We start from the raw sequence: 14,547 nt of genomic DNA, 5'->3' as shown, positions 1-14,547 counted from the left end.
CACAGGGTATCTTTGCTTCAGACAGGCCTTCATCTATGCTCATAACTGTCCTGTTTTAGTTTTATTGCATAAATGAATTAGAAATAAGTGAAAACTCAACTTTTGATAGGTATACTCCATGGATAGTTTTTAGACATGTCTTCTGATTATTATTATTACTTGAAATGAAGTTGAAAATGTGTCGGCTCAATCCATGGAAATATTAAATACTATTTTAATGACATCTCGAAGTAATCAGTCACTTTTAATTCCTACCTGGTATTACCCAGAATTTCCCCACCAAAAGTTGTGCAGTATACTATGTTATTGACATTTATAGCAAATTCTGGAATTTGTATACTGTTAAGTGATATATACTGAGTCAAATCTTGTCTTATACACGTTATGTAGTGTAAGTCTGTTGTTGAATAAATTATTTTAAGTATTGGAAAATTGTGTTGATTCGAATCTGTTTTTGCAGTCCCTCAGATGAACAGTATACTAGACCTGGGAACTTGTATTCCACTCTTGTTGATTAGTTTAACCTTCTTAATGCCTCGTGTGTGATACTGAATAATTCATGGTACGATTGGACTCTACTGTGTCAGTCAAGTGTTTGGTGTCTACAATTTGATACTTCAGAGTGCTGGCCGAATAGCTAAGAAAACATGTTGACTTTAATACTTGTGTATTATTGGTTTAAACTATTTCTTTTCTTACACCACACGTAATTGATTTGTGAGAGTGAGTATGGTTTTACGCCGCTTTTAACAGTATTCCAGCCATATTTTTATCCAATGAATCTGGATCCGTCAACAAGTACAAGTTATATTCATGACGGTAATATACAAAATACAATATAACAAATACATGATGATCAACTGAATACTTTCAACAGACGCAAGTGGTCATGAACAAGTTTGGTGTTATAAGCAGTGGAAGATAAGGATAGTGTATATGCAGGATTTATACTCTCGCGTTGGTTTAAACCTGGTTGGTGATGTAAAATTACCATCACCATTCGATATTGTGTTGAGATCAACACAGAGTAGGAGAAGGAATACGCTGATGTCACTTGCGAGGTAGCAGAACTGAACAAATTTCTTTGCATTTGATGTCAGATGAAGAGTAAAGGAATAAAAGTAAGTAACAGAAAACAAAACTCGTATATTTTCATGTTTGAAGAAACAATCAGTCATTTGTTGATTTTTAAAATTACTTACAGAAGTTCCTTCGATCTTCGTAACATCGAAATAGATCCAAAACAAAACGAGGAGATTAATTTAAGGAGTCTAATTCATTTCAGTCAAAATTTCTAAAACCCAGTCTCATTTTTCAGGCAATATGTACATTGACTGAATATTTCAGTCAATATGTACATTGTCAGAGTGAATGAGTCGATATACAAAGACATTGACTGTAACAACTGCATCGTTGCACTTCATTAAATTGTCATTTTGTTCTTTAAAAATTGGTTTGTTCTGTATAGTTCCCATTATAGGTCATGACAAAGGTTGTTTTTTTAAAAACAACATCATTTGGCTTCAAGAATAATATTCCAATAGTATCTCATCACCCAAGCTGGATTAAGACTTTGCAAAGATGAAGATGATCTGTCTTGGAAGCATTCGTAAAATCTCAAATATCAACAAAATCAATTTCCTCATTATGACTGAAGGACCACTTCTATTGACTGTTCGATATCCGGGGTGTTTTTCTCTTGTGTATGTATTTAGTAAGGTTATCAGTTATCCTGCCGTACATGTGTTTAAACAAAGTTTCCAAGCGTGCAGGTTAATGTTACACCACAGTTTAACGTTGGGTAAATATGTTAACTATTTTATAGGGCCCGACGGCTTAAATATAAAACTAGTTTGTCCTATTTCCACATGTAGCGCTCTGTGATGTGCAGATTTTATATTTATAAAACGTGTATGAGTGTTCATAAAGCTGAGACGTTTACAGACAATCGGTCTGCCTGTGTAACAGATGGGATGACATGCCTGTCAACGTAATGTTTTGAAGCGCATTGTAGCAATCTTCTGACCCAAGGGATTTTGAGATTAAATATGATAAAAGGAAACACAGCATAACAATACATCAAAGTATGCCGATGTGTGGCGCAAGACGCTGAAACAGTGTTACCCACAACACAACAACAAAGCGACGGCGCCTCGCAACCTGTGTTGTCGAGACACAACTCGGGACGTGTTAATCATGACTCGTGATACCGAACTCTGTATACAAGACGTGTTTTCACCTGTCTCGTCAAATCATACAGACATTATTATTTCGCAATGGAAATCATCTCAATGAATGAATTACCGAACCGAGGATATCCAGACCGTGCAAAGAAAACCAACAGAGAGCTACCAAAACTATATAATATAATATAAGGGATTGTGTCTTAGTAATTTTGTCTGAAGGTATTCTATAATTGGGTAGCTCTCTGCTGTTTTCCTTTGACAAACCTGCTATCGAGACATTAATGTTGAACTATTCTAGTATATATAGAAACCAAAATGTTTTTTCGAAGTAATAAGGTAATACGAATCAATATTTCTTGTAGATATACACCCTTTACTTGTGTAACATACGTTATTAACATGCAATATAGGTTACCTCTTAACCACACGTGTATAACTGTAAGTATGGAGAGGAGTCCGTAAGTGATTCACTTTTATCCAATCCTTTTGAACATGTCAATGTAAATATAAGAATCGCGGATCACACAAAACCTTAAAATACGGTTAATCGGGCTTTCGTCAAAAGAGAGGAAAACCAACAGTGTGGCATTAGAATTGACACGGATATAACATGCGGTATTGAAGTGTGATATGGATTAGTTCGTTAGATTCTATTTATGTCAAAACACGTATATAAATGTCAGCTACACTGCCTTAGACGACGGGGCTAAATACTCGAGTCTGGACCAGACAATCCAGTGATTGACATCATGAGCATCGATCCATACAATTGGGATACGATGACATGCACCACCCAAGTCAGTGAGTCTGATCAGCCGATCCCGTTACTCGCCGCTTACGACAAGCATAGTCACCTTTTACGGCAAGAATGGGTTGCTGAAGACCTGTTCTACCCCGGAATCTTCACGGGTCCAGTGCCACTGTTGTTTTACACGAGAGCTAATCCTTCAAATATTAGATGTCTACTATTTTCTTATGGTTTTGGTTTTGTTTCGCTGTCACAAACAGTTGGAGATAAATAATGTTTAATAAGTATGTTGAAGGATTGTGCTATTAATATGTTTCATCAAAATTGGATATATACTACAGTCAACTAGGGTTATAACGAACACGCTTATAACGAACTGACGGATATAACGAATTTACTTTTTTGGTCTCGACTATTTGCTGTAGTTATGCTATATATGCTTATAACGAACTACGGTTATAACGAACTAAAATTAGTAGTCCCTTTGAGTTCGTTATAACCGGACTTTACTATATTAATAACAGTTCAAGATATAACCTTTATAGAGAATATAAAAGTTTGTTAGAACCAGAAAAGAATCTTAATGCAATTAGAGAATTAAAGCTTCTAAATATTTTGGGGGAATTTAGGGGGTTATTACGGTTGAGAAATAATGAAGGTAGGTGGCAAAAATATCGACATGCATGAGAAACTGTTCTTTATGTGATCGAGGTATTGAGGACGAATTTCATTTTCTACTTGTATGTGCTACTTTTGATGCTATTAGAAGAAACATATCTACCAAAGACATGTATAATTTATGTAAATATGCATACATTTAAAAATATAATTGCCACAAACGATACAGAACAAATGAAATCACTATGCCTGTTGATTTATCATGCGTATGAAGGAAGAAAGTATTTGTAAAACAATGTTTAAAATTATGTATAGTGTCTCTACCATACTTGTAAATTGTTATTTGTATATGGGCCTATGGCCTTCAAATACTGAATAAAGTATTGGTTGATTGACATGAGAGGTAATCAACATTGTTCCCTGGAGTAGACGCATTGTTTGAGTTGATTATATTATGTAGTGAACTTATTATTATTAATAATCACATACTAACCTGCACGTATAAAATCAACAGTTTCAAACCACGCAAAATCCATATATATAGTTAGTTTAAGATCCGTACCTTGCAAACTGTAAGTATATATATTGAGTAACCAAGAGTATGAGAAATGCGGATTCGTTTAAGAGACATAGAGACGGGTGTAATAAGTTCTAAAGTGCGGTCATCCTGGAAAGAAAACCCTCTGCCCATTTGCACAGACGCCCAAGACTTGGTGGTGGCCCATTCGTTGCAATGAGTAGCGTCCCTTGTGCATACCAAAAACCTGATTGTGAGTTCGAATCCCGGTTCGCCCCGATTATGTTTCTAGATTTAACAACACCTTACTCGTGCTCGTGGGTCTGAGACCTGCATCACTTCGGGCTTTCCTCCCACAGTAAGATGACACGACCTGATATAACTGGAATATTGTTCAAAACTGCGTTACCCAACTCAACAACTCAAAGACTGGGATTTGTTTTGGAAACAAACTATGGTTTCTGTCAGTCCATCAATATTTTTTTTCTCAGAAAGGAGACCTACATTTTGTTTGAGGAATCGCAGCACGCTTTTCCAGCATGTCCAATGAATAATTAATTTTTATATGTAAAGCCAGATGAATTCTTTAAAGGTTTTCTGGAACCTTTTTTTCTTTTTTCTCAACAGAAACTGAACTCAGAAAAATCCTCAAGAAAAAAAAGACGACTTTTTTCTGTACTTGGAATAAAAATTGCGTGGGCATATTGATAGGTGATGTTTGATAACATTCGGAATCTGGTTATATAGAATGCGAATATCTCCTTATCTCCTTGAATGAATATGCCAGGATTAAAATATCTCTTGTTTAAATCGTTAGGTCCTTTATCTAGACCATACAATTTTGTTCATTGCTTGTCAATTCAATCTCAAATTTCCACACAACCAATCACAATCGCCTTTTACGGCGACTTGGGTATGTGTCAAAACAATAAAGTCTAAAATATATAAACAATACACAAATGCTATTTCGGGCTATAAAAAACGTTTCTTGAGGAGAAATACCAAACATATTGGATCTAAAGATAATTGTCAGTGTTTAACCAATACGTGATTCAATTAACGACCTATCATTATCTCAAGTGATAAAATGTGTCTATTACTTTGACACATTCCCTAAATAAATTTAGCGTAAGGCTCGCACCTGCTAGCCTCGATAAACCACTCAATATCGGACTGTATAATCGACAATATTATAGTCTCTTTTGTTAATTTTCGGGCTGTTTAAATATAATCTGTGAAGTGTTTAAATAACGAATGTATTTATTTCCATATCAAAGTTTGGTAATGGCATCGCAGTTTTATTTACTTTAGCAAATTAACCTCATTCTGTGCGGGGATGAAGTGGCGATAGGCGAAGGTCAAGGCCAAATTATATGGCACGAATCGCAGAGATAATGACTTGATAATATTTTAGTGAAAAATGCCGTCGTAATGTTGGGAAAGAAAAGAAAAAGAGTTGTTGGAAATATACTGTGGTCGAAGAGAAGCTACAAAGAAGGCTCTTCGGTATGATTATCGTTTTTGTTTTGAATCTGTTGTCATATGATTGGTGTGTCGCCAGCCAGGTTTCCGAATCAGAAACCGGGTTGTCATTTTGCGATTCACAGACCGATGTTGTCGTCCATACGGCGTATTACCGTCGATGTACCGTAATCGACGATTAGTTTTGAAATATACAAATAATTCGTTTAGGTAAGTGTAACAGATTCGGTCAAGTTCTGTTCGAAGTGCCATCATTTCATGAATAGCTTGTGTATTTTAGATGTTTATTTTCGAACATGTAAGAATAATATGATTCATGGTCCTTAGATTTCTCTAAAACGATTTAGCATACCCTAGTTTATGTCTGATATGTCTAACTTTCTTAATTTTATATAATTTGAATAAAATACATTATCAGATTTCTCAATACCATGATTCATTGATCACGAGTACATGAAGTATGTTCACTTTCATGTTTAAAGGAAAGAGAATGATCAGTCACGTTATCATTATTTAGGCCTAGATAATGCTTGATATAAATTAAACATGATTAAGTTTGCCTTTGTATTTATTTCTATGAACCATTTTACCAATTCGTAACATGCTAAAAGTGAAAAGAATGGTTGAATCATGTCAATCAAATTGTGAGCATGTTGATACAAATAACTTGACCATAAGATATATGGGAAGTGGTCAATGATAAATTCATTTCTCCTGTCATTAATCTTGTTGATAATTGATAGTGGAATTGCCTTCTTGCCCACATTGCATAAGCATGGTATAACTGACAGCTGCTAAGACTAGAAAAATTTTCTGTTAAAAATATGACAAACTTAACTATTCAATGCAGGTCTATAATGCTGTTTTCAAATTAATGATTAGTCATCATGGTTATGGTTCTGTAGTTTATGTTTTGTACTGGTTTGTTGAACAAATGTTGAAAACTCAAAATAAGTCTACAAATCTTTGCAACACTTACTATTGCATCTTCACCATTGTCCAACATATGTATCATTTCGTGAACAGTATGCCATGTTTGCAAACTTATGTAATTTTTGAGTATTTAAATCAGTTATTTTATAATGCCAAATAAATGAATTACTTGTAGTTACCTTCACGCTTTGTTTTCTATAATCTCTGGGAATGTCTTATCATCATGTTGTAGCAGTTACCTGCAGCAGGAAATAGCTCGGAAAACAAGAGTGTCATGTGGAATTTCTCTAACCTATTAATTTTGTCAAATTCCTTAGACAGCAGATGAAACATTTGATATCCATTAACTAGTCTGCAACATAAAATGTACGGCTTGTAACACTGGTCTAAAGTCTGAATCCTGAGACCATGGAGACCATTAACATTAATTTCATGAGAGTTAGCTCAGGTAATAAATATGTTCCAGTTCAGAGTAAAATCTACTGAAACTGATCACAAAGACAGCGGTAGAAATTGGCACTCGTCCTGTAGTCCTTGCCAAACTGCCCAATAGTTAAGGTATCATAAGGACTAGAAGAAATTTGCCATTTTTAAGGGTTTTGCTATATGTTATCATTATAAGGACTAGTGGACTAAAACTGTTAGTTTCTGCTGCTTTCCTAGGGCGAGTTAACAGTTTTTGGTAGAAACTGAGAATGCTGTTGTATCATGTCAGATGGAATATATCTTGAAATAACTAACCGTGACCTTGTTAAACGTGTAACAGAAGTAATAATACAAAACAGATTCATATCAGCCTCAAAGAAAGTTGAGAATAGTGTCAGTTATATTATGCATATAATTATAACTTGATGTATGTGCCTAAGTTTGGTCAGTGTTAATAACGATGCTGTCGTTATACTATCTTATAGTGTATGAACTGTTGTAGACATTGCTGAACAAGCTAAATTGACTGGAGGTTGTTAACTTGTTACAACATTCCTTATCATTTGGTACTCCTGATGCTCAGCTGTGTTGGTTGTACAATGTCAGACATGACCTTGAGCTGGACATTGTCACTGAAGTGTTGACAGACTTTGATACAGGGAAGATGTTGATCCTTTCATCAAGCCTGGTGTCCATATGAATTGATTTCCATCCATGGCAGGATTGATGTATTTTCTGAAGAACCAGTCAGAGCTCTTCATACTGACATGGAGGTATGATAAGTGTTTAAATTATGGACATAGTTGCAAGAATTGTACATATAATTTTCCAGGGAGTGTTGACAAGTGTTAGTCATTGCTTGTTGAATCGCCTCCGTGGTCTAGTGGTAGAGCGAAAGGTCCGGTGTTTGACTCCCGGTTGTGTCATAGCAAAGGACGTTAAACGATAGTACCCTGTCTGGTGCTCGGTATTAAGGGGCTAAATCAAGGACTGGTTGACTCAGAGTCAGTATACTGTGTCTGAGTTGGGTATTCATGTTAAACTGCGGCATGGTATCTCAGTGGGCTAGCACTATAAACTCTGCATAAGTCAGGACCAGTACAAGCAGCCACACTCACACACATGCATGCACGTCGCTATGTAAGTGCAATAATCTTGGACGCGACGTCAAACCCCATTTTACCTTCACCTTCATTGCTTGTTGACCATGATGAAGGGATGTATATAATGAACACCCAATTCTTCATGTTACTGTAGGTAATCTGTGATGGCAGTAGCCACAGCTGTAATATAGCTGACTATGTAGTGAGGAGGAGCATCAGTGTGCTTCACCTGCTAACTTTAACATGTATTTTTTCTCTTGATTTTATGTGAAATTGTGTACATGATCTCCAATGATGTCTGTGATTTCTTCTGGTGGTTTAAGGACAGTATGGAATCTGCACGATCTGAGATGACTGATGACAATCAATACTTAGCCCTCTGGGATGTCCGACACTGTGATACACAAGCACTCAAAGAGTCCAGGATAACTGCTTATATATTATAACTCCTTTTAGACTGCGTCAATGTCCCAGTGTTTTCACAGAGTCTATGCATCCATTACAAATACCACTGTGTATCCTGGGGATATTTATTTGTTTTTGCAGTTGTATGTAATGAATATTTAATGTTTATTGGCTCTGTATGTTGGAGCTGTGGGTATTGGACACTACCGGAGTGATTTAGTGTTACGATTGGCTGGTCCATCAGACTATTGGCTTTATCTCTCATGTGTCTATGGAGAGTGTAATGTTGTATTGCCTTGGGAAGGAATGTGATTCAGCAGTAGATTGAAGAGGGAGGCACGTTCTGCTGGGTGTCCACTTGAATCTAAATGAAAGGAAGTGATGATAATGAGAAGTATTGAAATACTGCTATGACAGCCATGTGTAACAATGTCATGGATGTGTACCGACATCATGATGCATAGGGGTAGTCTGTCTCCCAGACCTCAGAGAATAAATTAACCAACTAAAGTGTAGAATGACTTGGCAAGTCTATATTGCCTCAGTTCTCGGAAGTAAGGATTGTTCTGGATCAAAATCAAAATGTAAAATAGTGTTGATACCGGAAGGTAATGTCTGAAATAGTAGAATTTAGCTGTGTATATAATGATAGGAAAAGAGTCCTTGATAAAAGGTGTGACCCCCATTTCCTTGTCTGTAAACTTCTGCCACACTCTTGTGACGTCACATGGATTCGAACACCTGATTGGTTGGTATTATAACGGGGTTTCCATTATTGAACAGCCGTGTATGGTGCACAGTTCTCAACATGATTCTTGCAGTTTGGATTCAAAACTCCAAAAGTAATTGAAAGTAGAAACCTATTCACAAAATAAGAATATTTTGCAGTTTAGCACATTGTGACATATTTTCATATATATCCTCATGATAAGGGCTTTCGATTCCCTGAGAAGTGTTTCTGATTACTTGTGTAACAACAATCCAAATACATTAAAATTAAGTCTTACCTTCGAGAACATTTATTACTGTTAACACTTGGATGGTCAAATGGCCATATCTTGCTAATTTCATAGTGATAATGCCTGGCCAAGCGAGATGAGCCAATTATTATTATTGTCACATGATTTTGAACCCATCCATTACAGTCAAGTTAAAATTAACGGCACAACATGATAAGTCACATGACATTACAGACAGGAAGTTTACAAACAGCAGCTGATACATCATCGGTGCATACAACTATCCTGATGCAAAATTATCATTAGATCAAGTTTGATTAAATTTAAAATGTGCATTTATGAATAACATAGTAATAAAGTAAGTTTTGAGGCACGTTTTCATTACGTATTGAATATCTTACTTCCTGTAGCTATATCATCTCGTAACATAACTCCTGCGGCAAGTGGCGAACACTCAGCTTTCTTCAGTGGGCTTTGAAGCGTCTACCTTGACTTCAACATTAAGCGCATGGTCACATATTGTTTAGGGGCTCGAAAACATGTCCTGTGGGGATACAGAAATGTTCACACTATTTTTCTCTTCCTTTTCACCATGATATGGGTACCAGAATTCTGAATGACAACGGATCTCAAATATAGTGACACATATATGTTATCACAACAGCAATTATTTGGAAATATACTATCATAATCAGAGTCATTATCTGCCCTTAATTATTCTGATATGGCATATAATGTAGATTATTCCATATCAGAAGGACAGATAGTGACTTGTGATGATACACTGCATGACAGCGTTGATGGTAGACTATCATGATGAGGATAATGTTATTGATACCAGTACTTGTAACCTTCTATATTTAATATTTTGTGAAGAAACTAAGTTTTCTGAATAACAATGATAACATATGACATCATTAGCATTAAGAATGTAAAGAAGCCCTCGTAGTATCAGCTTATACTGTAACATTTGATGATTATTATGAACATGGTAAAAGAATCCATTATCAAGTTTGTTGATAATTTGTTTATCATTTGTGTCGTGGTTTGTGTAAAAATTGGGAAACATGGTTGAAAAAGTGATTTTATGATGAAAATATAATTGTTATTATGTGAGGTTTTGAATTATGAATTGACCATCATAATCATAGGGAGTGGTCGGGTAGCCTTGTGCTTAAAGCGTTCGCTTGTCATGCTGAAGACCCAGGTTCGATTCCCCACATGGATACAATGTGTGAAGCCCATTTCTGGTGTCTCCCTGTTGGGATATTGCTGGAATATTGCTTAACATGCTTAAGGCGGCATAAAACCATACTCACTCACCCGTGATCATAGTCGCGCCTAATCAGTGTTGATTCAATTAGATGATTCAGTTATTGGTTTTTATATTCAAGAAATATATGTTCTGATAATAATTATTTTTCCATGAACATGATTAACATCTTGACTATATTCCCTGTTAGCATGGTTAGATGAGATCCCGGTCTACATGGTCTATTGCGTGTGTCAGTGAAATAGGAAGTGGAAGTGGTAACACCCACTCTGCCAGGTCTGACTGGGAGTGACCTGCCGCCACCCAGTGTTTCGTACTGACTGCTGCACTGACAGTTTACATCCTATCAGTTGAGTGACTGATCTGTAACATGGACAGTGCACTGGTACACAGCCTGCTGCCGGATACACACATCCTCCTTCCTGTGTCATGTGTGTGTTGACAGCGTGAGTAGCCAGCCGACATCACACCCATGTACTACACAATTACACCTGCAGTCTGTAGCTTCCACATATATATGCCAATCTGAAGGTGTTGATAGGTGTTGTATTTGTTGAGGGTTTGTTGGAAATATTTATTTGCTTGTGCCCTTGGAAATTCTGGGCCAGAACAGGAGGTGAACTGAATTGTTGAATCACTTGTCTGAACATGGAGCGTAATACTGTCAGACATCTGCTGTGATTATCATGAGGTAGAAATTTTGCATGGAAAAGATTGTTTCTTTGTTGTTTAACGCTGAACTCAGCAATATCCCAGCTATATGATGGCAGTCTGTAAATAATTGAGTCTGGTCCGGACAATCCAGTGATTGACATCATGAGCATGGATCCAGGAAATTGGGATCCATGACATGCATCAACCAAGTCAGGGAGCCTGACCACCTGATCCTGTTAGTCGCCACTTATGACAAGCATAGTTGCCTTTTACCATGTTTACGGCAAGCATGTGTTGCTGAAGATCTATTCTACCCTGGATCCAAAAATACACCATTGTTCATACCCTTTAATATCTTTGCTATTGCTGCAAATTGTAACCTCTGGTCTTATTAAGTATTTACTCTTATCAGTCATGGTACTTGTGGTCACATGTTTACAAATATTAAGGAAATATTTTAGGAAAGAGTTTAGTTATATTTGCTCACATCCCCTGATGCCTATTTGCAGTGGTGAGAATCTTCCGCGGATCCGTGAATTTCTGTGAATTTTAGTGACGAAACATTTGTTAAATTCTCATGGCTTACCCCTAAACACCCCCAAATTATGGACCAAGCTCCATTACAAAGAAGTTTCCGCTGAAAAGGAAAATATCCTTTCTCATCCCTGTATTTGTAAGTAAGACATTCCTAATTGATTAAGTTTTACGGACCACTGTTTAACATGTTTAAAGACATTATGATAACTTCAGTGATGCAGGTGTAATCATGGTAATATGGACATAGGTACAATGTGTGAAGCCCATTTCTGGTGTCCCCTGCCGTGATATTGATGGAATATTGCTAAAAGCGGTGTAAGGCCATACTCACTCACTCACTCTCATGATATGTCAGTCAGTATGTTTGTTCTGAGACTTTTGTTTTGACCGTGATCATGTGTCTGTGTGTTGAGAGACAAATGCTGCCACCTTGTCCACCATATCTGTATTTACTAATCAGTTGTCTGTGTGCTACCATCTGTGCTTGTAGATCTCGTCCACCTTTGTGTTTCTTCGAAGCAGATCAGGTGTTACCTTTCTTATGTAGATATATATTGAACTGTAGGTATATAAATGTGACAGTGTATAAGGACTGATCAATATTTAAATCTATAGCACTGTGTATCAGGCTATTGGCATGTGCCCACATTCATGGAACCTTGAGATAGTAAGGTACTGTGTCTATTGTACATCATGAATGTGGTGGAAATAAACCTGTAAGCCAATCACAGTCCTGGCCTGTTGTATTAAAATGAAACAATGTCTTGAGTACATTTTGGATTTCTCGAAAACAGAAACAATACAGAAATTTAACACTCAGGTGCCAGATACCAGTTCACCTACTAACATGACTGACACAGTTTCAAAACTCAAGAATGAATCCTGTTGAAAGCAGTTCTTATTTCCACCATGTCAACCTACAAACCAAATTATTTCAGTAATATCATCCCCACGCCACCCCGAAAATAAATTAAAATTAAAAAAAATTACAAAAATAGATACAAAAGGTTCTGGCAGGAGCTCAGCTTGCTTAGCTCATGAGATCATGTGATTGATGCAGTGAGCTATATCATGTATCCTTGCACATCTTTTTATATCAGACCCATGACCATGATGAAGATCCAGGGTAGAATAGGTCTTCAGCAACCCATGCTTGCAGTAAAAGGCGACTATGCTTGTCGTAAGAGGCGACTAACGGGATCAGATGATCAGGCTTGGTGACTGGGTTGATGTCATTGTATCCCTATTGCGTGGATCAATGCTCATGACATCAATCACTGGATTGTCTGGTCCTGACTTGATTATTTACAGACCGCCGTCATACAGCTGGAATATTGCTGAGTGCGGCGTAAAACAACAAACAAACCAACTTTTTATATCACGATCATCATAGTCAATCTTTAAACCAAAACATCACAATTCACATAAACGTCTTTCATCATGTTCATCCTGTGGGGGGTGGGATTGGGAGGATTTAAATGTGTTGACCCCTGAAACAACACGTCGCTATATAAGTGCAATAATCTTGGACGCGACGTTAAACCCCATTTCACCTCACCTCACCTCACCTGAAACAACAAGTAACTTTCCACCTGTGATCATTCCTGGACACATCTTTCTGATCTCATTCACTTTATTTGAACATCAACAAATGGGTCATTGACCCAAGTGTATTTACATCAGTCTGAAAGTCTCTCACCCTTTTGAGGCTATATAATGTTCACTCCGCTTTGTAATTTTATATTTTCCTTTTATCATGTTCATACTGGTATCTGATGTATGTAAGCCATCTTTGTGAAAGGTATTGTAGCAGAATACGGCGGCTTAGTATCTCATGCTTGTAGAAACAAGCAAATAGGATTCAGATCTTAGCCATCATGGCTGCTGACTGAATAGCGTATTGATGGGCGTCCACCAAGAAAGGCGACATTTCATCTGGCTGATACAGAGATAATGTCATCAGTCGTGATGGTAGGCATGGTAGGGTATGTTGTTGATCTAGGTTCAATATGTTTCAAGATGCTGTGAGCAGCTTTTCTCTTCAGTGATTTTGTTACAGACAAATGGCTTGGAGTGACATAATGTATTGCACTATCCATGAAATGCAATCGTTTGCCCTACAATGGTGCTAATAGATAGGAATTTTAAAAAATCAATTGTATTGTCGATAGTATGCATAACAATTGATAGTTTCAATAGCTGCAATTAGTTATGAATAAAATATAGATTATGCCTGTGTTGGTTAGCAATGATTACAACAACTTCAGAGTTACTCCCCTTTTGTTTGAGTAGCAGCAGGGAAGAAAATGGCAGAGACTGTCAGCAATACAGTGGACTTTGTCCAATTTGGACTTGGTTGGGACTGGTCAAAAAGTCCGGTTTATGGCACATTCTGGATTACAGAGAGTACAAAAAATTTTGACTGAAGACAATCGCAATAGTGAAAATAGCCCCTATCATGCCTATGGCATAACGACATTTTCTGTATTTGATCAACATATGGGGCATTCTTTTCTATATGATTACCAAATTTGAGAAACAATCTTTCACATGTTTAAGACATTTTGGATGACAATTGATCAAATTCCTAGAAAATATATCTGAAAGCCTGATGTTACAGACTGTTGATTGGACCTGATAAACATTGCACTTTATAATCAGTATCACTATACAACTGTATTCACTCACTCACTCTTGTTATTCCAG

At 36.8% G+C, this 14,547-nt stretch overlaps 1 protein-coding gene across 5 annotated transcripts in view; it reads left to right on the top strand.

Annotated features, from left to right (window-relative positions):
• Positions 1 to 5,425: 5,425 nt before the first annotated feature.
• LOC139480506 (hippocampus abundant transcript 1 protein-like) overlaps positions 5,426 to 14,547 on the top strand; it is a 52,451-nt gene continuing 43,329 nt past the window's right edge. For 2 of the 5 annotated variants that reach the window (XM_071263597.1, XM_071263596.1), the window contains exon 1: positions 5,426 to 5,575. In XM_071263597.1, the coding sequence (XP_071119698.1) occupies positions 5,501 to 5,575 (75 nt within the window). In that variant the 5' untranslated portion in view covers positions 5,426 to 5,500. Of the gene's footprint in view, positions 5,576 to 11,013; positions 11,097 to 14,547 lie in introns of those variants that run through there. The other 3 variants (XM_071263600.1, XM_071263598.1, XM_071263599.1) reach the window with 2 other exon arrangements.

The sequence above is a fragment of the Haliotis cracherodii genome, unplaced genomic scaffold (genome assembly GCF_022045235.1).
Source record: "Haliotis cracherodii isolate W230 unplaced genomic scaffold, xgHalCrac1.p SCAF_4, whole genome shotgun sequence".
In the NCBI taxonomy this organism is placed as follows: Eukaryota; Metazoa; Mollusca; class Gastropoda; order Lepetellida; family Haliotidae; genus Haliotis; species Haliotis cracherodii.
The sequence above is the reverse complement of the archived record's forward strand: the minus strand, read 5'-3'. Positions and strand labels throughout refer to the sequence as shown.